At 46.3% G+C, this 24,995-nt stretch overlaps 1 protein-coding gene across 6 annotated transcripts in view; it reads left to right on the top strand.

Annotated features, from left to right (window-relative positions):
• The window catches only part of LOC142588230 (equilibrative nucleoside transporter 2-like), a 70,048-nt gene that overhangs the window by 24,357 nt on the left and 20,696 nt on the right, over positions 1-24,995 (top strand). Inside the window, exons 1-2 of one of the 6 annotated variants that reach the window (XM_075699785.1) lie at positions 16,254-16,291; positions 17,012-17,116. The exons of 2 other annotated variants lie outside the window; for them this stretch is intronic. In XM_075699785.1, the coding sequence (XP_075555900.1) occupies positions 16,284-16,291; positions 17,012-17,116 (113 nt within the window). In that variant the 5' untranslated portion in view covers positions 16,254-16,283. Of the gene's footprint in view, positions 1-16,253; positions 16,292-17,011; positions 17,117-22,440; positions 22,702-24,995 lie in introns of those variants that run through there. 3 more of the 6 variants (XM_075699790.1, XM_075699787.1, XM_075699788.1) reach the window with 3 other exon arrangements.

Raw genomic sequence — 24,995 nt, forward strand, 5'->3', positions numbered from 1 at the left:
TTACTCCCCAGGGGCCTTCTGGGAACGTTTTGAGAGCCCGTGTGGGGAAGGGTAGACCGCGAAGTAACGCCTTTCTTTTCCCTACAAAGTCCCGGCGCAACCAGGCGTAGTGTTGGACATCACCCACCTCACCATATTAGGCACAAGGCGTGGTTGTTAATCGTGCAGTATTAGGAGGAAGCTTCAGCTCGGAGGACTCCTATATGAATACATGGGAAATAAGAAATTGTTTTTGTCGCAAGCACTCCCACGAAACACGAAATCAGCTCTTTGTTGTCTAAAAGACGTCTTGAACGGATAATTCAGAACTCTAGCAGCTATTCTTGATCAGGGCATCTTGTAGCCGTGAGTTTCTAGAAGTATTTCAGTGAGCCCCGCCAATGTATATGTACTGTAAAAGTAGGCTAACAGATATCTTGACAAGAACAACCGAATACATTTATAGACATTCCCTCAAATTTTTTTGCGGCAGCCGTTACAGTAACACAAGGTTTGCCTGCAGTTACAAATACTTTTAAATGAGGCACAGACATAAAAAATAAAGTTTATACTGACGGATAGAGTGATATGCACAGGCTGTTTTTCCAAATGTGAACCAGGGCAATATTGTAGCATTACCTGAAATTCTGTTTGCAACAGTACCTAGGATTTGACTTTTTCTCTCAAACGCAACAAATTTCATTCAAATTTGTCTAGCGGTCGTTTCATAGAAGTATTTCTGCGTTTTACATGTATTTGAATAGGCGGCATCGGAGTTTGCTCCTACCTAAAACTTCCTCTTAACTCCGCCTGTGTTGTAACCATGCCTTTGTAAGAAGTGGGAAAGTCAGTTCTAACTCGACATAGGAGAGTAGCCTCCTGGCGAGTAGATCACTGACTACATGGTTGATGCAGAGCATTATGGAGCACCCGAAACTGATCGCGGATGGCGACCTCTGTGTGCTGCAGGTTCTTCGGAGCTCTCAGTTTTAGGGTACATAACAGTACTTTGCGCGTAAGCACCTCAGATATCTCATTTCCTTCAATTCCAATCTGAGACGGAATTTCACATTGAAACGCCTGGCCCTGATGTTTTCAATCAGCGCCAGAGATTGCTTCGCAAACTTGTGGTGCAGCATGCCACGATGTAATCGATGCAACGCTGACTTTTTGAGTCTGTAAGCGCATTCGTCCAGTTCACATACGTATTTTAAAGAAGGTGTGTTTTATACTATTTAGGTGCGTTGTAGCGGCATTTTGTATCAAGTGGATAGACGGACAGTAAGTAAATACGGCAACAGCTTAACTAATCAGCGAAATGGGGAAAAAAAGGTCACAATACAGCAGGAATGGCCTCGACTGACACCGTACATTTCCTACTCAGAAATGTGGACGTTCGTTCTGTTCTGCGATCGGAAAAGCTGTCTTTTCTTTTTGTACTTTTCATGAAACGCCACGTTAGATTTTTGTCGTGCAAACTTCTATTAACAAATTATTTGTATTTGAACAGCACGCGTCCGTGCTTTTTAGCGTGTTGCGTTGAATTGCAGGGCTTATAATGAACATCAGGTGCTCCAGGGCGAACTTAATTCCGCAGCTCGATTCTAGGGCAACTGTAGTATACATGAAGCGAGATTTTCTCGAATCGTTTAAAATAACTGCGTTGCGAAGATGCACATAACGCGAGCAATTGCATTGTATTGCAAAGTTACGTGAGTGTTTAGACCATCTGTTTAAATTTAAATCCAATTTCGCGTGGCGTCGTGGTATTTGACGTGGATGCATCGATAGATAGAGCAGGTTAACGCGACGTTTTGCGAGTGGAAGAGGAAGCCTTGTTGGCAGAGGTATTTGTACGGAATAGTATTAAACGTAGCGATGCATGTTTAACGCTGCATCATGCTCTGACCAACACGTGATCAATCAGTAAACCAGGAGAGAGGGCTGCGCGTTCCTGAGAAAGGCGGACGGCTCGCACGTTGTGTAATTCTTTCGTTAAGCTTCCGCTTTTCATCCCTATACGAAGCGGCGTCGCTGTTGTCGAGGCGTGGTCAGCATCTCGCAGGATATACTTTATATGTGGACCTGCTCTCTCCCTTTTTTCCTCTTTCTATTCCCCTTTCCCCCACCCCCCAGTGTAGGGTAGCAAACCGGGTGCTCTTCTGGTTGACCTCCCTTCCTTTCCTGTCCTTGCTTTCTCTTTATCTCTCTCTAAACACAAACTTAAAATGCGCGCCTGATGGAAACTCCAGCAAACCTGTGTGTGTGCGCTGTGCCCCATTTATCACGCGCGAAGCTTTGAAAAAGACGGACAATTCTACGCGAATAATACAAAGTGCGTATTGTTCGGAGTCTTGTCAAACCGCCAGCAATATTTAAGTCCCTGCATGTCGAATTGGTTAGTCGAAAGTAGTAGGAGTGTGCGAATATTGGCAATTTCTAATACGAATACCCGCAAGGTGGAGATAGGTAATTAATTAAGGGAAAATGACACGGTATGAATATGGGCTTCCTTTGCAGCAATTACTACGATTGGGTGGATGTCTCATTTTCCCTTAATTACTCCTCTCCACCTTGCGGGTTTCCGCAGAACGTTTACGTCAAACTCTTCTTGCCTTTGCTTCGATTTGTTGACAAATTCGACTTCGCGCTGTCGTCTGCTAGCCGCCTGGTTAGCTCAGATGGTAGAGCGGCTGCCCCGGAAAGGCGATGGTCCCGGGTTCAAGTGCCGGACCAGGAGGAATTTTTCTTCAACTGCGAGGCTTGTTTTTTCTTTCGAGGAACCCGTATGGGTTTTCTTTATATCAATTGCTACGATTGGGCGGATGCCTCGTGTTCCCTTAATTGATCGGTCTTCTACCTCTGCTGCTAACCGTCAGGTGCGCCTGGCAGGATCCGTTTACTCTTCTGGTTAGTGACGCAGCAAGCACGCGTGCGCCGAACCTGCCTTTGACGACGACGGGCGCATTGTTTGCCAGGGCGTCTCGCGGCTAATAAAGCGCCCGAAGCGGCGTCTTCCACGTTAGCACGAATGGCGACCGTCGAGTACAGTCAACGCGCCAGCGCGAATGGAGAGACCGTGAGCTTTCTGCCCAAACCGTGCGAGTTTGTGCTTCTTCAAAACGAATATACATTCTTGAATTCGTAGGTCGGCACATCCGTGAGTACGCACACCTCGTTCGTGTATATCTCACTCGCACTCGTTTCACGGCCGTGATTCGTGAGTGTGAGTACAAAGAGAGAGAGAGCTTTATTGATCAGTTAATCGGAGTTATGGCAGGTCTGGGTGGGGCCCTCAGTCCAGGGCTCCACTGGCTCTTGCGGCTCGCTGTGCTTGATCCAGGAGGACCAATTGGCTCCCCTGATGCTCGCTTGCGTGAGTAGCGCCCTCCCACTGCCGTACGAAGTCCGCTACGCTTAGAAAAGGCGAGTTGACGTTGCTTGGCCTAGCCGTACATTCCCACGTTATGTGGGCCAGCGTGGGTTTTGCTCCGCACCACAGGCAGGTGTACGCGTAATACGTCGGATGCTTCTTGTGTCAGAGGTTTAGGTGTGGGTACGAATTGGTTTGTATGCGACGCCATTCTTGGGCTTGTCTTCTACTTAGTTTGGAGTGCGGAGGGTCGTATAGGTCCCGTCTCGCCCTCCTCTGTTTCTCTAATGTGTCGCGCACTGCGTACGGTGGTTCCTCTATAGGGTCCTGGCCGCTGCTCGGTCGTTGCTTCCTCGAGCTACGCGATCTGCCCTTTCGTTCCCGTCGAGTCCGTTGTGCGCGGGGCACCACGTGATGCCGTGGTCCAGGTCCAGTCGTGAGCCGAGCATTCTTTGGTCGCTGCGCGCTGGCATTCCCCGAGTCGACACGTTGTCTGCGAATCTGTAAGCACATGAGCCGACATGGGCGCGACGTGAGTGCATACGGACGGGGTTGAGTGCTCGCGCGTGGGTGTACGAGCGCGAACATGGGTGACTGTCGGCAACTGCGAGCGACGGGAGTGCGAACGCCAGTGAATGCCAGTGTGCAGGCGTTGCGGTGTGAGCGTGAGGGAGTGCCGATGAGCGAGCGGACATGAGAGGGCGAGTGAGTGCGTATCTTGAAAAAAAAAAAAAAGCAATATTAGCGAGCGAGTGTTCGCTTATCTTGCCGACTTATGGCTCTATACTGCGACATCGTCGATAATTTTGTTCCTCAAAGAAAGCTCACTATCGAAAGCCCAAATCGATAGATAAGCATATATGTTATATTTCAACTAAGAGTTGACTAGATTGAGGAAGCAGCATCGAAAAGAGGGCCCCTATATAGGTTCGCGCAACTGGTAAATTTCGTACTTCTTAAGTCGAGAAACTAGAACTGGGCTTTTTTTTTTCTGAGAGTCTTCTCGGGCAGTTTCTAATATCTGGTGAACGGGCGCATATTAGTCAAGCCGAGTACAAAAACGACAAGCATCGTAGGTAGCATAATCAACCCATATTATCGATTATTTTCGCATCCCAACAGTGTTTAAGCAATATTTGCAGAACGTCAATTCAAAAACGGATTACTACGGGTCTTGCAGTTTGTCTCAGGCTTCCGAATCATAAACTTACGATCTACAGAGAAACATTAGAAGGAATGTTAATTAAACTGAATGATAAATAATCTGTTGGGCCTTATACGGTGACAAAACTGTTTTCTTTTTTGTATTTATATCCGAATTGCCGACAAACTTTAGTTTCTCATTGGCCATTAGAACGTTACCGATTTTGGGGATAAAATTACGCCGTGCACACTAGTGTATAAACGACAGCCCTAATATCCCCGTCAAACGACAGCCTCACTTAGATCACCAGCATGTAAAGTGCTAGGACATGTACGTTGTTCAAATCTTTAAGCGTGTATATCTGTGCGAACGCAATATTTTGGTTCATTATCAGCGCGGCTTTAGAGAAGGTTTTCAAGTGTTACCCAACTTGCTTGACGACTCGCTATTATTATGTTCTTGAATTGTCAGGAAAATTCATTTATTATTGCCGCAATTCTGAAAAGCGTTCGGCAGAATTCTGCATGACAAGAGATTGCAATTAGGAGCTGTAGGTGTACCGCATCTAATCATAGAAGGGGTTAAAACGTATCTCCCTCAAGATCAGCAGCATGTAAAGACTGGCGACAGCTAACGAATAGTCAACAATTGCACTTTATGTGTTTTCTTGTGTACCATTGGGGTGCGGGTTGAGGTGACCTTTTTTTTTTTTACGTCAACCGTCCGTTAAATGATGTTCCAAATGGTGTTTCTACCAAGCTGTTCGCGGATGAGTGCGTGCAGCGTACAAGCAAATTTTTTTTGCAACATGCGCTTTCACTGTCACAGGACACGATTTCCGTTATTGCCACCCGGTGATCAAATTGGTGTATGAAATCAAGTACATAAAAAAATGCTGAGGGTATGAGTGCAACGAAAGCATATATTTTCGCATTGTTACACATTCGCAGCGCTGGTGCGACTTCCTAAGCTGAGACGTAAATATCTGCGTGTCACGATCTATTAGGCGTGAGGATCGATATTCGATATTTTGAACACAAGTCAAATATTCTTCGCTATTCGACCGGTGTCCCATTTGGGAACTTACTGTTCAAAATTGCCGAACATTTGTTTAAGCCCGAACATATAAGCGATAACTACGCTTATTGGGGCAGTAATTTTATGTAGCAATACGTCTCACACTTTTACGCCGTGAAGTATGACGTCATTATTAAGTGCAAGGCGTCGCAGAGCGGAGTACGTGCAGCGGCTTGCGTTGACTAGTCAGTTTTCTGCAAGGTGATTGCATTATGTTTCCCTAACCTCCCTGTCTTCCGCATATGATCTCTCTCTCTCTCTCTCTAGTGTAATGACTACTATAGTAACCTCCCTGCCTTCTGCATCTAATCTCGCTCTCTATCTCTCTCTAGTGTATTGACTACTATATAGTAACCTCCCTGCCTTCCGCATCTAATCTCTCTCTCTCTCTCTAGTGTAATGACTACTAGAGTCCCCGTGCGAGCTCAGTTGAAAGACGGGTAAGGGGCTTGAAACCAATCCAGATTTATACGTTTCTTGATGAGCACCGTGTCGGAATAAGAGGCAAGAGTATATACACGCGAGTTTCGAGATGTCACGCATCCTGTAGGGACGCACTAAAATAGCAGATACCTAGATTCTGCAGGAAGTCTGTACCGACTTTCTTATCGGCCATGTATCACGTATCATCCGTATATACCAGCCGACCGGCGAGCCTCGAATAGAAAAGGACAGGTGAAAACGCTTTCATACCACAAGAGTGTGCTGAATCGGGTTGGTTGGAGGATTCTTAGAAGGTTATCGAACAGCGCTTCAGACAGGACAAAGTAAAAAGGACAGACGCTGGAAGAGTTTGCTGTTAACTGGGCTGGTTGGTGCGGAAAGGATACGCACCCCCTTTCATACCGCACACGTTTATGTCACTCGTCATGTACTTGCAAAAATGTTTACGGCACGAATTGGGCGTTTGAAAACTGAAACGAGAGATCGCGTGTGAACCGCACGAACCCTAGAGCTCTGACCATAGCTGTCGTTGTTCCTTGTATAGCTTAGGTTATCGGTACCTATCGATCAGGCCTGTCGCCGAGACAATGTAGCGATCGAGGAAGCTCGTGGCAGGAAAATAGCTGTACGCAGGTGAAACGTGCAGCTCATGACCGGCAGCGAGTTCGGCGAACTGCTAACGACGTAAATAATACATGCGTACGAACGAGCTCGCGTTGAGGACGTGCTCTCCACGCATGCAAATGTGCGCGGAATTTTACATTAAAAGGGGGAATCTTCAGCTCGGGCCCCAACTTCGATGCGGCCTATTCGAGTACATGTAAAACGCGGAAACGCTTTTCTGGGATAACCCCTGGACCGATTTTAATGAAATTTATTGCATCTGAGAGATAAAGTTAAATTCTAGTGACTGTTGGAAGCGTAATTTCGATTTAGGGCCTGAATCGATTAAAGGAAATTTTAAAAATTCGATAAGTCTAAAAAAAGATAGAAGCACGAAGTTTGCAAAATAATAGATTTGCATCAAGGACAGGTGTGTGTTTGTGTGTGTGTGTGTGTGTGTGTGTGTGTGTGTGTGTGTGTGTGTGTGTGTGTGTGTGTGTGTGTGTGTGTGTGTGTGTGTGTGTGTGTGTGTGTGTGTGTGTGTGTGTGTGTGTGTGTGTGTGTGTGTGTGTGTGTGTGTGTGTGTGTGTGTGTGACACAATCATCAGTAAATAATTTTGTAGAAGACGAAATTTGTATAGGAAGGTCGTTGACGTATATCAGAAGGAGTAGCGGTTCTAAAACCGACCCCTGAGGCAACCGCAAGGTTACAGGAATGACAGAAGAATCATGACCATTTGCCGAAACATATTGAAAGCAGTTAGAAAGAAAGCATTTAATCCAACCTAAGTCATTGGCATCGATGTTCAACCTATCAAGTTTAGGAAGAGTAGCTGATGTAAGACTGAATCAAATGCCTTAGCAAAATCTAGAAAAATGCTGTCGGCAACAAAACCGTTATCAAGAGCGTGAAATGAGTCGTTTGTAAATAAGAAAAGATTCGCTTCACAAGAAAAGTATTTTCTAAAACAATGTTGACAAGTAGAGAGAAATGAGTTGGGTTCAAGAAAACATACCACGTGTGAATAGATGAAGTGTTCCGTGAACTTGCCTATGACAAATCTGCGAGTACGCTTAACTGCTCGGTTAAGAGCGTCTCGCAGATACTGCCCATTTTCGTCCTCAAGCCAGAACGGTACATTTATGTGTGTGTGTGTGTGTGTGTGTGTGTGTGTGTGTGTGTGTGTGTGTGTGTGTGTGTGTGTGTGTGTGTGTGTGTGTGTGTGTGTGTGTGTGTGTGTGTGTGTGTGTGAATGGCGGTCTTCTTGGATAAGTCGGGGAGTTAGAGATGACAGTGATGGAGGCAGGGAGGTGGTTCCAGTCTTCCGATGTTCTTGGTATGAAAAAGCAGTGCGCCAACTTTTGGGGAATGATCAATGCGAGGTGATACGTACTTTGGCCGACAGAGCAATTCTTCCCTAAGTGGGTGATGGAAGTGAAATATTTTATGAAAGAGGCACAGTCGAGGGCACTTTGGGCGCCAAGCGAGGTCTGGTGGGTCAAGAGCTAGTTTCATTGAGGAGACACTAGAATATCGACTATAGATAGAAAGAGTAAACCGAGTGCTGCTATTCTGGGCGAGCTCTATAAGGTTCGTTAGTGTAACCTGACCCAAATTGAGCATCCGAAATTGAGTATCCCAAATTGAGCAGGCGTACTCAAGATTGGCTCTGGCCAAGGCCTTATAAAGTTGGAGCTTCACGGCAGTAGTGGCGCGTGTGAAGTTCCGACGCAAAAAAAAAAAAAAAACTATCATGCGATTAGCGTTGTTGATAATATAGTTCACATGGAAAGTGCACGATATATTCTGGGCTATATTGACGCCAATATATTTGTAAGAAGTGGCGGCGGTTACGGGTGCGTTATTAAGAGTGGGATCAGCAAGATTAGCTGAGTAAGGCAGCTGGAAAACGTGCATGCTTTTACACAAGTCGTGTTAATATTAAGTTTCACTAGCCAATGGGAACACCAGCGGGAAATACTATCAAGGTCAGTCTGTAAAGCAGCACGGTAACAGGGGTTAGAATTTATGCGGTATATTACACAATCATCAGCAAATAATTTTGTAGAAGACGAAATTTGTATAGGAAGGTCGTTGACGTATATCAGAAGGAGTAGCGGTTCTAAAACCGACCCCTGAGGCAACCGCAAGGTTACAGGAATGAAAGGAGAATCATGACCATTTGCTGAAACATATTGAAAGCAGTTAGAAAGAAAGCATTTAATCCAACCTAAGTCATTGGCATCGATGTTCAACCTATCAAGTTTAGGAAGAGTAGCTGATGTAAGACTGAATCAAATGCCTTAGCAAATTCTAGAAAAATGTAGTCGGCAGCAAAACCGTTATCAAGAGCGTGAAATGAGTCGTTTGTAAATAAGAAAAGATTAGTTTCACAAGAAAAGTATTTTCTAAAACAATGTTGACAAGTAGAGAGAAATGAGTTGGGTTCAAGAAAACATACCACGTGTGAATAGATGAAGTGTTCCGTGAGCTTGCCTGTGACAAATCCGCGAGTGCGCTTAACTGCTTGGTTAAGAGCGTCTCGCAGACACTGCCCATTTTCGTCCTCAAGCCAGAACGGTACATTTATGTCCACTTGTACTCTGAGACATGGTTATGTGACGTTGCCACAGTTGTCGTGCGGAGATGTGGCAGAGACTACCAATTAAGGGATTTTTCACAGTCCAACGATGATCCGGCTATCGGTAGTTTCCTTTTTGGCTTTCACGAAGCTGGTGCAGACCTGCCGCCTTTTGTGCATCTCCACCGCGGCCGACGATTCTTGAAAGTAGCAGCTGCAGTATGCAATAGTGTTTGACTAACAAAAAAAGAAAAAACGATTTCGCAAATCGCTGCCGCTTTCCCACGCATATATCTGAACGTGCTTGTTGTGTCTCTGGAAATGAAGGAGAACGATGTGGCCTAGAGGCTGGAGTGTCATTCTACAAAGAACGAAGTCACGGGCCAGTTTTCCAGTGGTATCCACATTCAGGTAGCGTCAGAACGAGAAAAACTAAAAGAAAGGCTCAGAGAGAGAGAGAGAGAGAGAGAGAGAGAGAGATATGATAAGTTGGAAATGCTAATATGGTTGATCGCCTCACATGCTACTCGAGGTGCTGGGTGATTGCTATGGTAAACACAGTGATCACGCAAGCAGCACACAACACACATGCGCAAACACACGCATACAACATAAAGCTACTCACAAGGTTTCAGTGATGCATGTGGACGTCGGAGACGTCGGCAGTGTTTTCGTGTCCTACAGCGCGCAGGTGGTTCCACGGACAGAAGATGTGCCCCAGCTCCAGGCTCGAGTCGCGCTGCAAGTGCATGCTGCGGCCTTCAAAGATTGTCTCAAAAAAAAAAAAAAATCAGCAGAGACGCTTAAGACTGCTCAGGTGTGGGAATACGAAAGCCTTGTAATCGCTTATGTGAAACGTTTTCGATTGGTGTTCTCGACTTGCATTAAAGTTCTTTCCACTAAATCGGTGCGTGTGTGTTTGCGTATACGTTGGCCACAGGCTGGAAACATTCGGACCATTTTGCTGCAGAACGATGAATATTTTATGCCTGACGGTAGGTCTGTCGTGACTATATCGTCTTCTTTTGTGTTCCCTTGCTTCATCTTCTGAGGCATGCTCCGGTGGGCGTCCACGTTTCACAGCTGCCGCTGAGGTAGACGCTTCGGAGGGGATCGCAGTAGACACGGCACCGATGAAATCCGAAGAGCAAGTGTCACGTGGGCGACAGTGACGGAGGCGGTGACGTGACGTGGGCAGTGACGCGCGCGCTACACTCTAACGAAAAGGTTTACAACCCTTTGGGTCGTATTTTCTCCCCAAACAATAATCGTCATCTGTCTTGCCCGCATTTCCTTTCATTAACGCTGCGAGCCCGGTGCTCCCCATGTCATGAACGGCATGCGCGTTATCCGCGTGACGTAGCATTCTCGACGGGAAATGCGGGCAAGACAGATGACGCTTACTGTTGTGCGTCAAGATGCAAGGAATCCAGACTGCCGATATTATTCCAGAACCTTACACTGTGGCACCCCGTTCCTTTTGTTGTTTCTAGACGTTGAATGTCATCATTTAAGTTCACTCTAAATGATTGGATGCCTACTGGAATGCAGCCATATCACTGATAGATCACTCACTGCCATTTCCATTCACACGTATCTGAATATTCGCAGAAGTCAAAGTTCAATAGGGAAGGCCTCATTAGGCGTGCTCAGCTGAAAGAAGTGTGCTTGACTCGACCGTGTTCCCTGCCATCTCACTTCGTACTGTAACCTTATCAGTGTAATGCTAGCTTCCATTGGATGCGATTGCTGTGAGTTGCGTTGAAACAAGTAAGCAATGTAGACTTGCTTCTAGAAGGATATAGCGTGCGGAACGTCGGTTTTAGAGATGCAAGGCACACTCGGATTCCGCATGCTGCTGCGGGCGCTCCGCGTGTAATTCAAAGCAGTGCACAAGTGGAAGAAGCAATCACGTATGAAGTGTGAAGAGGAATGCGGAACTCGCCGAGCTGCCCCACGATATGCGCGGAGCCACACAAGCAGCCATACATCCACAAACTCCGAAGGTGCCAAGACGCATGTAGATATGAAACGCGCTATGGTTTGAGCAGTGTTCCTCCATTCGGAGCTCCTAAAACTCGGGCAGGAGCCGGCGTCGCACGAACGCTCGCGGTCCGAGCGGAGCCGAAGGTCAAGTTCATTCAATCGTTTAACCATTGCAGGATGCGCGACCTGCGACACCCAGTATGCGCACTATGTCAGTATCCGCCCGGCCGTCTTCCCGTCTTTGTAACTCGTACTCTGTGAGGCCTGTTTCCATATCTCGCTCGTATACTCGGACGACAATTTCTAAATGCTTCGTTATACCTATGCGCCATGTTCTGACGTGCCGCACGGATGAGGATAGCCATCGCCATAATCTTATTACACGTAGATTTTACGCACTTTCTAGCTACTATTTTTAGGCCCCTTTACAGCCCCGTCACGCCAACTTCATAGAACGCGTCATTCCACTGCGCGATCACTAACACTGGCATGGCGCTCTTTGGCCATACTTGGCCCTTGCGCCACTAAACATCACACATTCATTCATTCATTCATTCATTCATTCATTCATTCATTCATAGGCCCTTTTAAAGCCATCCAGGGAAAACACGGAGAAGGCGGGAGATGGAAATTCAAGACGATGAGCAAAACGAGAACAAGGTGGAAGCAGGAGCCAACGTTTCGACAAGTGTAATTTTCGTTTTAGAACGACAGCCGGCCTTTAGTCTATGCTGGCGTTTAGTCCGAGTTCTCGGCAGTCAGCACGGTACCAAGCCTAAGTGAGAGCGCGTGCTCAAAGGAGTGTTTGTCTCCTCCTTTCTCAGTCTGCGCCCTGTTACAGCAGGTGGCGTTAAGTGTTGTTCGACGTCTGGCTTTCGTTTTCTTTAGTTACCCTATTTGTGCGTGTGTATTCGAACAGTTTATTGTTTGGTTTCACAAGCGAAAACTCTGTTTCGACCCTTTAAGCACTCACACAGAGCTTCGCTGTATACTGGGTGTCCCAGTTAGGTTGGACCAAGATTTTTAGAAAAATCCTAGAGCTCTAGAGAAATCGTACCGACTGCATAGTAGCGGCGGTCGTGTTTACTTACGACCACTATCTTTTTATCACTAAGTATATTAATTAGTTTTTTGATTTTGAATTATTGCACTTTTTAACTATTGCTTGAATCGCAAACATGTCAACGACAAAGTTGTAGAACACCTTGAATAACCTCCGAATTAAACGTTTATTTCGTGCTTAAGTGTGTCTGGTTGCTTTCTTCAAGAAAAAAAAAACAAAAGCCCGCGAAATTTGCGAAATCTGCCATAGGTGCGCCCTCGCGCGCCGCTACTCATGCGACCTCCAAGCAACCTTTGGAAGATATACGGCTGCATTCGTATATCGCCGCATCGTAGAAGGCTTCGCCATGTAGAATGGCTCGAGAGGTTTCGGGACCTAACTAGCGTGTGCGATAAGCATCTGCGAACACAAGAATGTTGTGCTCGATCATGAGGTACTCGGGATAGCTTTAACCTTCGCGTATCATGGAACATAGCTACAAAAAAAAAATTCAACCAGTGTTGAAAGAAAGTGCGCGAAGGAGCACGAAAAAAGAAAGAAGGGGGCTCTAGGAAGAACAGGCAAGAGCTACTGCGGAGTCTATTTCAATAAAAAATAAACCAAAAGCAAGTAAGGCGTCTCAGCAGCCCATAAAGAAACATTCAAAGATGCAACTGGTTTATCCATTTACCCTTTCTGTCTCTTGAACTCCGGGAAAGAGGTAAAACAAAGCAGTTTTTCACCTAGTCATATCGTTGTCGCAAGCTTTTTTGATGTAAAGATATAGGGTGACATCATGAAGCTGCGTTAAACAGTCACGTTTTGCGCCAGTTTTGAGCGGTTATTTTCCAATGCCACTCATAGCACGTGCGCAAACAGGTCACCGTCTGAGGCAGTACAGTACTTTCTTCTTTCCAACGCTTGTGCCGCTGCAGCTTTGACCAATGACGTTGGAATCTCGCGGCAGACTCTGCTTATTTTTGCCTCTAAGGTGTCCGGTGTGGTAGTTTCGCTGCTATACACGCAACCTTCCACGTAGCCCCACAAGGAGTCCAGCGGTGTCATGTCCGGCGACCTTGCAGGCCAGGGTACAGAACCGTGCCGGCCAATCCATCGTCCAGGAAATAGCTTGTGGAGCCGCGCTCGAGGTTGACTACTGCTATGCGCAGGAGCTTCGTCGTGTTGAAACCAGATGTTCCGAATGTGCTTTATTAAGCTCAAGCTTGGCGTTAACGGCGGCAGAAGAGAAATAACCGCGTAGAATACGAAGCAAGGAATTAGGATTCTTAGTAATCCACACATGTTTGTTCCAAGAAAAACTGTGGGTAATATGGACACCAGGGTACTATAATTGGGTACAATAGAAAGCGCATCGTTCAGATTATACGTGAAAGGAATTAGTGTGGCCCGATAAGAGTGCAACTGTCACGCGTCTACATTTGTTAACGTTAAGCCTCATGCTCCATCTATGAGTGAGGTCCATGGCTTTCACTTTAACATGCATTCAACTGTAGTATTATTTGAATTGAATGTGATTTTTTTTTTTTTGCGGAACGTTTCTAACACTTTAGGGGGAAAAAAAAAGGAAAAGTCGGCTTTGCGGTCTAGCATTCCGGTCGCACAGGCGTGCATACTTTCTCTCACGGCAACTAGCTTGGTTAGAGAAAACGGGCAGCCCAGTTGGCTGCGTGTCACTTTGTTTTTTGGATACCTTGTGCTGTCAGCTTGACTGCGAAGAGTTTCGTACCGTATATTACGGTCAGTATGTGGCGTACAGGCGGAGCAGTTGCCGGGGACCTTTTGCAAGGTTCGGTCCGCCTGCAGCGACATCATTCCTCCTCGCGCTTTCCACCTCCTTCTTACGTCACGTCGCGCAGCAACAATGCGCTTGAAAAATAAATTCGAGGCCGTGTACATGCGCTCCAGCCGCCGTATTAGGCTGTGGACGCGGGAATGGAACGCGGGAATGGCAGACCGATTTTGTTGAAGGGAAATGTTTTCATCCACCTGAGATAAACGGGAAGCCACGCAGGAACTCCATGCGAATGTGTTATAAGATGTGCAGTGGCGATCCAACCGAGGCGTGTTGGAAACAGCTGTAACGTTTCTTCATAGAATTAAATATGTGCACCAATATAACGCAATATTTCCTTCGAAATGTCTGTCCCCAGAACGCGCCTCGCGTTATCTTCAGGTTCGTCACACAAGCATAACGCGTTTCTTTCTTGTCGTTTTTTTCTTCTTTTTCATCTAAAATAACTTGCACGCAAAAAAGGTGTAAATCGATCTACAACTTACACCCTTGCACCCTTGTTCACTTTTGAGGCAGTAAATAATTTAACGTTGATAGTTGTTCGCCATATGCTCTCCGTGCCCGCTGACACTTCGCCTTGCCCCATAGAACGGCGAGCTGGGAGTCGCCGCTATGCATTTCGCGCTGTTTCTTCTTTTTTCTTCAGGTTTAGAACGTTGTCAGTGCTGCACAAATGTGGTTTAGGCATATTAATTGCAACGCTGAGCACAACGAACGGCGCTGTTGTGCAGGTGCTCATCAAGCGAGCGGTCTTCGAAGATCGCGCGGGTGTATCACCGCGCACCTTTTTTCGCCGCGTTCCATTGCGTCGAGGGCACTTCTGAATTGTTGTTTCCCTGGACTGAGGGTTCCTCCCACACTGCTCTCGCCATTCGAATATTATTAATACAGATGTTTTACTCTCTCTCTCTCTCTCCTTGGCGTGGAGGAGGGTGGGGGGTTCTGGGAGCATGACGCCGTTCTCGCCGACAGTGGCAAAGACGTCAGCACGTTGTCTTTTCACTTTGTTTTGCGACGGCAGTTGGCAGTGACGATTAATTCAAAGCCCTGCGGGCAACCGCTTTTATGTGTCGTTTTCTGTTTCTTTGCAGCGTCACTGCGCGTTATAATCGTACACTTTTTTTTTTCTTCGTCTGAGAGACCGAAAGCCCCCCCCCCCCCCCCCCACCCCTTCCTCGCTATATATTCTTGGTCGCGCTATTCACGTGCAAATACGATCCAATGATACACCATGCCATCGCTGACGTCGTCATGCTATATCATCATCGTCGCCGCCAAGCCATCGTCGTCGTCCTGCCGCTGGCTTGCCGTTGTCGTCACGAACACGATCGCGTCACACAGACTTGCCTAATACTGATTATTATTATTATTATTATTATTATTATTATTATTATTATTATTATTATTATTATTATTATTATTATTGTTGTTGTTGTTGTTGTTGTTTACCACTTGCAACGGCTGGGCACTGCGCAGTGTCCCGAACAGAAATGTATGCGCGTACACGTCTCACCGTCTTAGGTAGCCATCTACCTGCAAAATGCTTCGCCTAATGTTGATTCTCACATTGTGCGAGCTCTGCATATTTTTGTTCGTGCTCACAATTTTCGGACAGGTACTCTGACGGAGTCAAGCCTCGCACGCGCTGTATACAGTGCACCCTGTATTATTGTAAGACGCCATAGCCCTTGCTGCTCGCGGCACAAGCGGCATATACCTGCTCGCGGCTTGACCTTATAAAGACCACGAGTCCCGCCCCTCTTGAGTTGTCGGCCGGTCGCGGGATCGAATCCCGGCCACGGCGGCCGCATTTCGATGCCGGGCGAAATGCGAAAACACCCGTGTGCTTAGATTTAGGCGCACGTTAAAGAACCCCAGGTGGTCCAAATTTCCGGAGTCCTCCACTACGGCGTGCCTCATAATCAGAAAGTGGTTTTGGCACGTAAAACCCCAAATATTGTTATTATGAGTTGTCGGCCGGAGCGGCCGGCGAAGACGCCTTGCGACGGGCACTGCAGTCTGGCGTGCTCCGAGCAGCCGAAAATGTCGGCTGCAGCGACTCGCCTCGCTGATAGCGAAGCGATATCTCGGACGGCTGTGAAAATCAGAGGTGCGCCGACAGTGTCCCCCCCTCCCCCCCCCCCTCGTCCGCGACCAAAGGTCGGCAGTTGATGAGCGTCTAAATTACCACCGCAATGAGGGCCTCTCACTGCCCGTCTTCGCACCCCAGGCGTTGCGGCATGAAGAGGTAGGCCGTCCTCCTTTGCAGATTCTCGAGACTTGGAGCTAAACTATAGTTCGCTCTGTGCCGCTTACGTCGACGTTAGACGGGCGCGTTTGATTCGTCGGCGTGCAGAAGCCGTAACGTACTCGCTTTGCTTTGGCCTATTTTGTCCCACATGAATGCTTATATAACCGAGAGAAAAAAAGAAAAGATAGTGAAGATTTGGAAATTGCGTAACGGGCCCTCCAACATAGCGAGACACACCCAATATGTTTTTTTTTAAGTCCTAACGGAACGTTCCTTAAGCTGATGCAGATTCCTTATGCAGATTCCGTAAGAATCATACGGGAGAAATTTAGAAAATGTACGGAATCATTGGAGTGTATACGGAACGTTTCAGTGGGAAATTTTTATTCCTTGCGTGTGTGTGTGTGTGTGTGTGTGTGTGTGTGTGTGTGTGTGTGTGTGTGTGTGTGTGTGTGTGTGTGTGTGTGTGTTTGTGTGTGTGAATGAGTTAGTGAGTGAGTGAAAGAGAGAGAGAGCGCGATTTACCGCGTTGAATCGAAAGTAACGGTAAAGAAAGTGCCAATTTGACGTTAGTGAAAGCAGCGGGTATATATATATGTGATCATTCTACTTATTTTTGCGGCACTGAGGACGATAGTCATCGCGTGTCCCACACTTGCATTGAGTCCTGCACTTTTGGTATACATAGCTCAGACATGGGAGGACTGTTGGTTCCAGATCTTCGGACGCTCTGAACGGCACGGCCGAGGAACTCCAGGCTCTGAGCGATGGAGGCCTCAACGTGGTCGTCCTACCGGCGACAGCTTACCGACGGCAAACACGGTATATACACCTCAAAGAAAATAAGAAGCGTTTCTAGAAGGTCGTGTGGCAGGGTGTGAGACCGCGCTAGCTGGTATTCCATGCTGACGTGGAACAAACGGGAGGGTGCCTAAACGTATGACTACAGGAACATAATCAGAAAGTTCAAAAAAGGAGAGAGGGTTTCCTTGGGATCCATTGCTCCCAATGCAAATATCATCCCTTCCTTGAAAAAACAGAAATAATAGCAAGCAACGGGCAAGAAAACACTAGACTCATCATTGAGGCAGCGGCCATCGCAGAAGGCAACTGCGTAAGCAAACCGTCCCTAGCATTGACTGCTAAAGAATTTGCATTCCTGGGGTCTGCATGTGGGACGCCGTGGGAGGCATGGGCGCGGCCATGGTGCGCCCTTGTTTATTTATGATGACCATGCTGTCTTGCACGATTGTGACTGATTATAATCAAGTGCACGAGAGTATATAGATACATGCCTTTTTGTAGTAAACACCACTTGTAAGTGTTCGCTTGTCCTTGTCGCCTTTTTAGTGTCCCGTGTCCACTCTTGCGCTAGTCACTTCAGTCTGGAAGGTCATCTGCGAGCGAGAAGTTACGGTAGCAATGACCTGTGCGCTATAAATAAAATGGCTGCCGTTGCTAACGTTTCGTCAACTCAGGCGTCTTACATGTGCATGAAAATTAAGTTCTGATAAAGTGAAGACAATTTCGTGTTTGCTTAACAACCTCTTCGTGCGCATAGTGACGTTCACAAGATAAATACTGGAGCATTCCGTGCCAAGTGTTCCAGACGTGGCGTTCGATCACTGCAGATTTAGCTGATAAAATTTGTGACTGTTGGCTGTGCCACATGGAGCATTGTGGCCAGACATTTCTGAAGAAAAAAATTTTTCCCGTGCCGTGGTGCTCTATCAAATTTCGCTCGCTTTTATTAAACTGTGCATAATACACAAATTTATTTTAAAATATATTTGTATGTTAAGCCTCGCAACTTTTCCTGCGCCTTCATAGAGGTTCTGTTTAGACGTCCGATTACAAGAATTGCCCAATTTTTTTTGTGTTCCAATGCCTGTTACATATTCTCAAAAAACAAAGAAAATCTTCAATGTTCACGATTTGTTATTAAAGAAACTCGTACTGTCCCTGACTAATCTAAATATTTGTGTGATTTTCAAGCAAGTATATTTTGGTATTAAACGGGTTATGGGCAATATATTCTTCAAATGTTGAAAAAAATGTGAAACTAGAGAAAATATACGATTTATTGCATTTTTGACACTATTTTTTGTCCTAATGAGGCCAAGTAAAAAAATATTGTCCATGCGGAATTTGATAGAACACTGCATCGGTAAGCAATGAGGACAGCAAATAATTTTGCTTTTAGGAAAGAAAAAGATTCCTCGAGGGGAGGAATTATCAAAAGACTCGACTAACTATTTAACCGAACTATTCAGATAATCCATACTATCGCGAGGGCTGAAATCCATCGTCCGAAGATTTAACAACCGTTTCTAGAAGCATCACGCTGCAAATTTCTCTCGGGTATAAATAAAAAAAAAAAATCTCAGCGGTACGTGTGACCCAAATGATCGGTGATTCATCGTACAAGCGCCCGCGCGCGTCTTTTCTTTCAGTCTTCCGTCCGCTGGTACGCTGTCTTTAAAAACACGATCGAGACCGGCCAATTTGACCCAGGAAATCGAAAGTGACAATGCCGGTCAGCCCCAAGTGTCGCGCCGCGACGCCCGTCACGGCAGTTTCCGCGCCTCACTGTCGGCGGCGAACGTGAAGAGACGCAGACCGCAGTTTAACAAACGAGCTCCTCGTTTGACGAAGTAGCTTAAAGCGAATGCGCGTGGGCGAACCAGTCTGAGCATATCGCTAAAAAAAAAAAATTGGAGGACGCTTAAGCTTCGCCTTCAAGAGTGGAACGCGACAGCGTTCCCGTCGACCCGCCAAGGGGTGTAAGACAATGGGCTACGGCGCAGCGACTACGCGCCCCGCATCGGACGCGGTGAGCGTCGAGCAACGCAGCGTTCGGCGCGACAACGAAATGTGCGCCTGAGCAAGTGACGCACGCCTGAGCCTTAGAAACAGCTCGTTTCTAAGGCAACACCGCGTTCACTAGAGGCGCTTTTGTACCGCTTTGACGCATCGAACTCGTGGCTCAGTGGTAACGTCTCCGTCTCGCACTCCGGAGACCCTGGTTCGATTCCCACCCAGCCCATCTTGGAAGTTGCTTTTTATTTATGAAGTGCCTGCCGTGATTTATCGCTCACGGCCAACGCCGCGGACGCCGACACCGACGCCGACGACACCGGCTTTTCTGCGACACGAGCTCCTTAACGCTATCGCGTTAAAAGCGCTGCGAGCCCTTTTTTATAATGTTTTATGACGGACAGGAGGGCCGTCAGAAGTCGTTTCCCGATGACGTTTTCGGGCTGCAGGTGCTTGTATAGCGGAGGGCAATGTACCGCCCGCCGCACATGCGAACTTCGCGGTAACTGAGGGACCGTCACTGAAGAGCTGCATCAGAATCGAGTCTTCATGCATTATTTATTTGCCTCGCTGACAGGGCCCTCTTACCTTTTCGCGGCTTTGTGCCCTTAGCATTTCCAGAATGGGAACAGCTAAGGGACGAAAGCAGCACAGACGTATCGCGTAAAATCAAGCAGTTCACGGGTTTACGTTGCGGTTTATATCGTTGCTTGAGTTCCACCTCAAGAGTATATCGGCAATGTACGCAAAAAGAAGCGATATCTAATCAGCAGATTTTGCCATCTGTATGCGACGACATTTTCGTTGGGCCATTGTCTGTTGCCTCAGGCTGTATTGTAACAGGGCTCACGGAATGAAATGCGTCTATTTAGAGCCAACTAACGAGCATACATACGTTTCCTCCGTCTGTATAGTTCCCGTGGCATCGGTGCAAATTTGGCTCGCACACAATTGTATCACAGTCCGCATCGCCTTTAGTGACCAGATTCGTTGCGGCGTGACCATGGTTCCGGACGATGCGAAGGTTTTGGGATCGTTCCCCACCTGCGGCAAGTTGTCTTTTCATCCACTTTCATTTCCATTAATTTATCATTTCTTTATTTCATTTATTAAGCACAAGTAATTTCCGCTATGTTCTCCTTGGTGTCAATGTTGGTTAATTGGCTTCTTATGACATGGTTCTTTCGAGTAATTTGTGCCATATGAAGACTTCTGCATCCCTGTGGCATTTAATTCCTGGAGCATGGCACTGTATACAGCAGTAACGAAACTATTGCGGGGTAAGACAGCAAATTATGCATGTTGGTTTCCGTTCATAATGAAAGTAAGAACTTCATTATGAATTGATGAGGGGTGTTTGCGAAAGCCTAACAACCACGACTCTGTGCATCATCTCTCTTAAAGTAACAGCAACGCATGCTCCACCATGGCGAGCTCCTACAAAACTTAATATATCTACTGTTTTGTTGCTATTGACTTAATGATGCCTTCTATAAAATCTCTGTTGAGATGCATTTGAATGCCGTGCATTATTTCTGTAAGAAAAAAACCACGGTAGCTGTAGAAAAATATATACACCCCGGTGCTTATACTTCAATGTGCTTGTCGGTGAATTACTCGCTTATCTTAAACGTTGGCGCAATCGACATATTAATCGCGATATTACTAGCTGCTGCAGACGCAACGTGTGGAGCTGTTTGTTTTCAATGAAGATTTCCTGGTCAGCTATACACTTTGGTCGCAGCCTAAGTCCTGTTCGTGACTTATATAGAACAGCGCTAAAAACAGACACGAACGCCGTTCTTTTTCTATTGAAGCGTTACTACAGACGCGACAAATGCATAGAGCTGCTCCAGGTCATGACGTCACACAGATAGCATGCCTGTCGTTGCCTGCCGCTAAGCTGCTGGTTTTGCCAGACGCGTGATTCTATTGGTCCTGAGCTTTTTGTCCTCGTATCGGAAAACAGGCTAAGTCGCGGATTATTGCGGACACGGGAATTCAAGTGGCTTTCTTTTTTTTTTTTTTTTTTTGCTTATGCGCCTGCGCGCTGGCGACGTCATAGGGTTCTTGTTTATATATGCAGCTTGTCCATGAAAAGCGAAACTATACCGCAAGAAAAGATTACTAACGCATTTTTTAGAATAGCACTTCAACACAAACCTGCGATAAAGATGCAAATAAGAATATTCGAGAAAAATTACCTTGAATGGAATTCGAGACTTTATTCAAGGGTGCATCTTCACGATTAGGAAGAAAGGACAAAAAGAAAAGCAACAACGCCTCCCACCTATGACGACAGTTGCACACGTGCTCGGGTTGCTGAAAAGAAACGTTAATCTAGTGCATTTAAAGTAAATATAAGCAAATACACAATGATGAGCAGATGAAACTTGAAGTATACTTGAAGTTCTGTACACTTAGTATACTTTGCCACATTTGCATGTGTGCACATGTGTCAAAGTATACAAATATGTATAGAAAGATGCGTTATATATATCCATCAGTACATTTCCAAAAAGAACTAAACAGTGGAGTTTACTCAAATAAAAAAAAATATTGTTCTCTAGGAGATTTGAGAGGTGAGAAACTAGGCGAGAAACAATCGACTTAATTCTAGTTTCAGTATTCATTATTTATGGTTTCTAATAGTTTCTACCATGTTTCTTTTTAGGAATATTGTTGTCTGACCTTCGAATACCTAATCAAATATTTCTCATTCCTAAACAGAGCGAAATATAATTTTGTGTATGATCTATTTGGAAAAAAAAGTAAACTTGCGGAATCTTATCTTCATCATTTCACACCTTCTGTTCTCAACTGGACGTCAGGTGAACGGAGGAGCTTGTAAATGATAACGGCTTTCAGCTATCTGGCGCACGACGCTAATGGCGCGTGAAGAAACAGCGAAGCAGGGGCCCGAACAGCTCGTCACCGCATGCACGCAAGGCGTTGTGTTCGTTTCGGAGGAGAGAACTGTCACACTACATGCAGCGCCAAATATCGTTTTAACTGGGTGCAAATTGTTTCGCCAAAATCGAGACAAGTTCGTCTATATTAGGAACGACTGAAAGCCGAGCAAGTTGAGAGGAATCCATCTCTTACAAAAAAAGGCACACGTGATATTCCATTTCATGTCAACAGAAAGTCTTCTGAGTAGGTAGAACAGAGAAACTCAGTAGACTCGACTTAACGTTTCAAACGGTAACCTCTGTTTTACCGATTCAGAGACAGCGCACCCTTTAACGGCCGACTAGGCTCCGTTTCGTCGCAGCTGAAAACAGCCGCGATCCATGAACAGGTGTTTCCGTCGCGAACGTAAAACTGGACCCACGCGGCTCTCGGAACGGCAGCATGGACAGCTGTGCTACAGAAGCGACGCGAAAGCTCGCGTTTTTCATTCCGAGGTCTCGCACATGCGACGTATCAGAGTATGTGTCCGGCTATGTAGCACGCGTCGTGCCAAATGAGCGCTTTCACATGCTTTTCCCATGGCACCGCAGCAAGGGACAGTCGCGTGAATACAGATCTTCACTGTACAGGAACACGAGTGTGTTTTGCCTACTCGGTCCATTGGAATAATCAAGAGGGTACGTTGCCTTCGATTCAATTTGAAAAAAATTAAATCGGGACCAGTTACGCGAAACATTCATCCCGGATGTGAAGTCAGATTGCGAGACTGTTTGAGAGTCGTTTATGCTCGCTATCGGATTTCAATTTTTGTTGAAAATTTGCACCAGATTGATCACTCGCCGCGGCAGCTTAGTCGCCGAGGTATTGCGCTGCCGAGCTCGGGGTGGCGGGTTCGACGCAAAAACGATGAAATGCAAAAACGATCGTGTACTTATAGTTAGGTGCACGTTAAGGAGCTCGATGTAGTCAAAATTAACCCGCAGTCCTCCTCTACAGGTGCGCCTTGGAATCATATACGATGAGCAAAACGAGAACAAGGTAAAAGCGGGAGCCAACGTTTCGACAAGTGGACTTGGCTTTTTCAAAGCCTTGAGAAAAGACAAGTCGGGATTCTCCACTCACTACGTCGAAGAAGCTTGCGAGTCATTTCTAATATTAACATCAGTTCAGTACGCTTTCCAAGGGAATTGATGGAAGCATGGGTGAAGTCTGTGGCCATGTAGCAAGAGACATGTTTCCAAGGTTGCCGACATGTTTGGTGCACCAATAATTATTTTCCTTGTCTGTTTTAGGCCTTTATTAACGGTTATATATGGTATATAATATAAGGTATGTTTATTATACTTCACTTTGTCATATAATTTTTCCTTTTTTATACACGCATAGACTTTGTGTAAAACGCAGCTTTCCCACAAAAACAAAAGATACCACCTGTGCGAAGAAGGCAATGGAATGCAGTTCGCGGACCGCAGAGGTTAGTGTACGTAGCGGTATAGGTGTCATACTTGTAACCAGGCGGGGGCGGGGTATTGGCCGTCTTTGTGGTCTCAGAAAAGCTGCAGTAGCTTCAGACAAATAACAAGGGAAGTACTCTTCTGGCAGCTGCGACCCCTAGCGTGCTCTGCGCTAACGTGTTAACTAACACGTTAGTTAATTAATTAAGTTAGTTAACACTAACGTGCTAACTGGTTGCGTCTTTCCATCTTGTATTTCCTCCCTTGTGGACGCCACTGAATGTACACGTGTTGCTATTTATAGGCTACCTAAGCTTTTTTTTTTTTTTTACTTGAGTGAATGTACGCGTGTTGGTATTCACACGTCACCCAATGTACGCGTGTCTGTATTCACAGGATGCCTAGGATTGCTTTTAAGCATGAAATGCTTTTAGCTTCCGTTGTAGGCGACCTTCAAAAGACCTTGAGCCAAAAGCCTAAGCCGTTATCCGGGCACTCAAACTGGAACATCCGGGCGAGTTGCGAGAACAAAACGAGTTCGTCCGGACAAGCAGTCAAGACCGCATTACACACGCTAGTTACTTCCAAAAGAAGTTACAAAAAATATTACTTCGGTGCTCTTCCAAATGCTTGTTCACAATATCACTCAAGCTCTAACTTCTTTTACGCTGAAGTTTTATTCGTCATTTCCAATAGGGAGACGTTCAGCATAGGCGGATGCAGGACACTATGCATTTGATTGGCATCTTTTGGCGTTGAGACATAGTTGCCTGTGCTCTTTTCAAAGTCAGCGGTCCGTGAGGTCCGCGGCGCGTCCGGCACCGTCCAAGCCAGTAGCGTCCGATGCGCCACGAATGGCCGTTTGACCGAGACTACGCTTGCAATGAGGTTCTGCCTGCGACAGGAAACGATTGCGTTCATATGGACCACTGCACAGTACGGCGTGGTGCGGTGTGGTGTGGCGGGGTGTGCCGTGGCGAACATGCACTACATCCATTTTAAGATTGTGGCTAGTACCATGTCCAACCAATCTGCTTTGCCGGAAGCCATTTCATGCTTACATCCACTCTCGATTACGGGAGAGGTGTTTGCTGGCCGTGGTTGCTGCTGCGTTGCTGCTTCTGGTGTCTTGTCGAATAGCTCGCGTACAGTACAGAACTCCTATGACGATTCCGCATGTACAGCCATGTGTACTACGCCTGCAGATGTGCCGGTGACCGGTTCCGTTCTCTGAACCCTCTCCCTCTCCCCACCACTTCCCTACTTTCCTTTCGTACCGATGTGCTTATCCACAGCCTCGCGGTGATTGTTTGATGAATCAACTTAACCGCTTAAGAATGACTACAGGAGGTGCGCAAATTATCTAGTCGTTGAAACAAAGTGGTCAATGTGTAGCTCAGTGCCACTAACACACGAGGTTGCTTGGGCTGTCGTCGTGGTTGCATTTGGGGACGGCGTGAAGTGACATTAAGGTAAAGGGAAATAATCTTACATTCTCTAATGCCCATCTTGTTGGC

The sequence above is a fragment of the Dermacentor variabilis genome, chromosome 7 (genome assembly GCF_050947875.1).
Source record: "Dermacentor variabilis isolate Ectoservices chromosome 7, ASM5094787v1, whole genome shotgun sequence".
In the NCBI taxonomy this organism is placed as follows: domain Eukaryota; kingdom Metazoa; phylum Arthropoda; class Arachnida; order Ixodida; family Ixodidae; genus Dermacentor; species Dermacentor variabilis.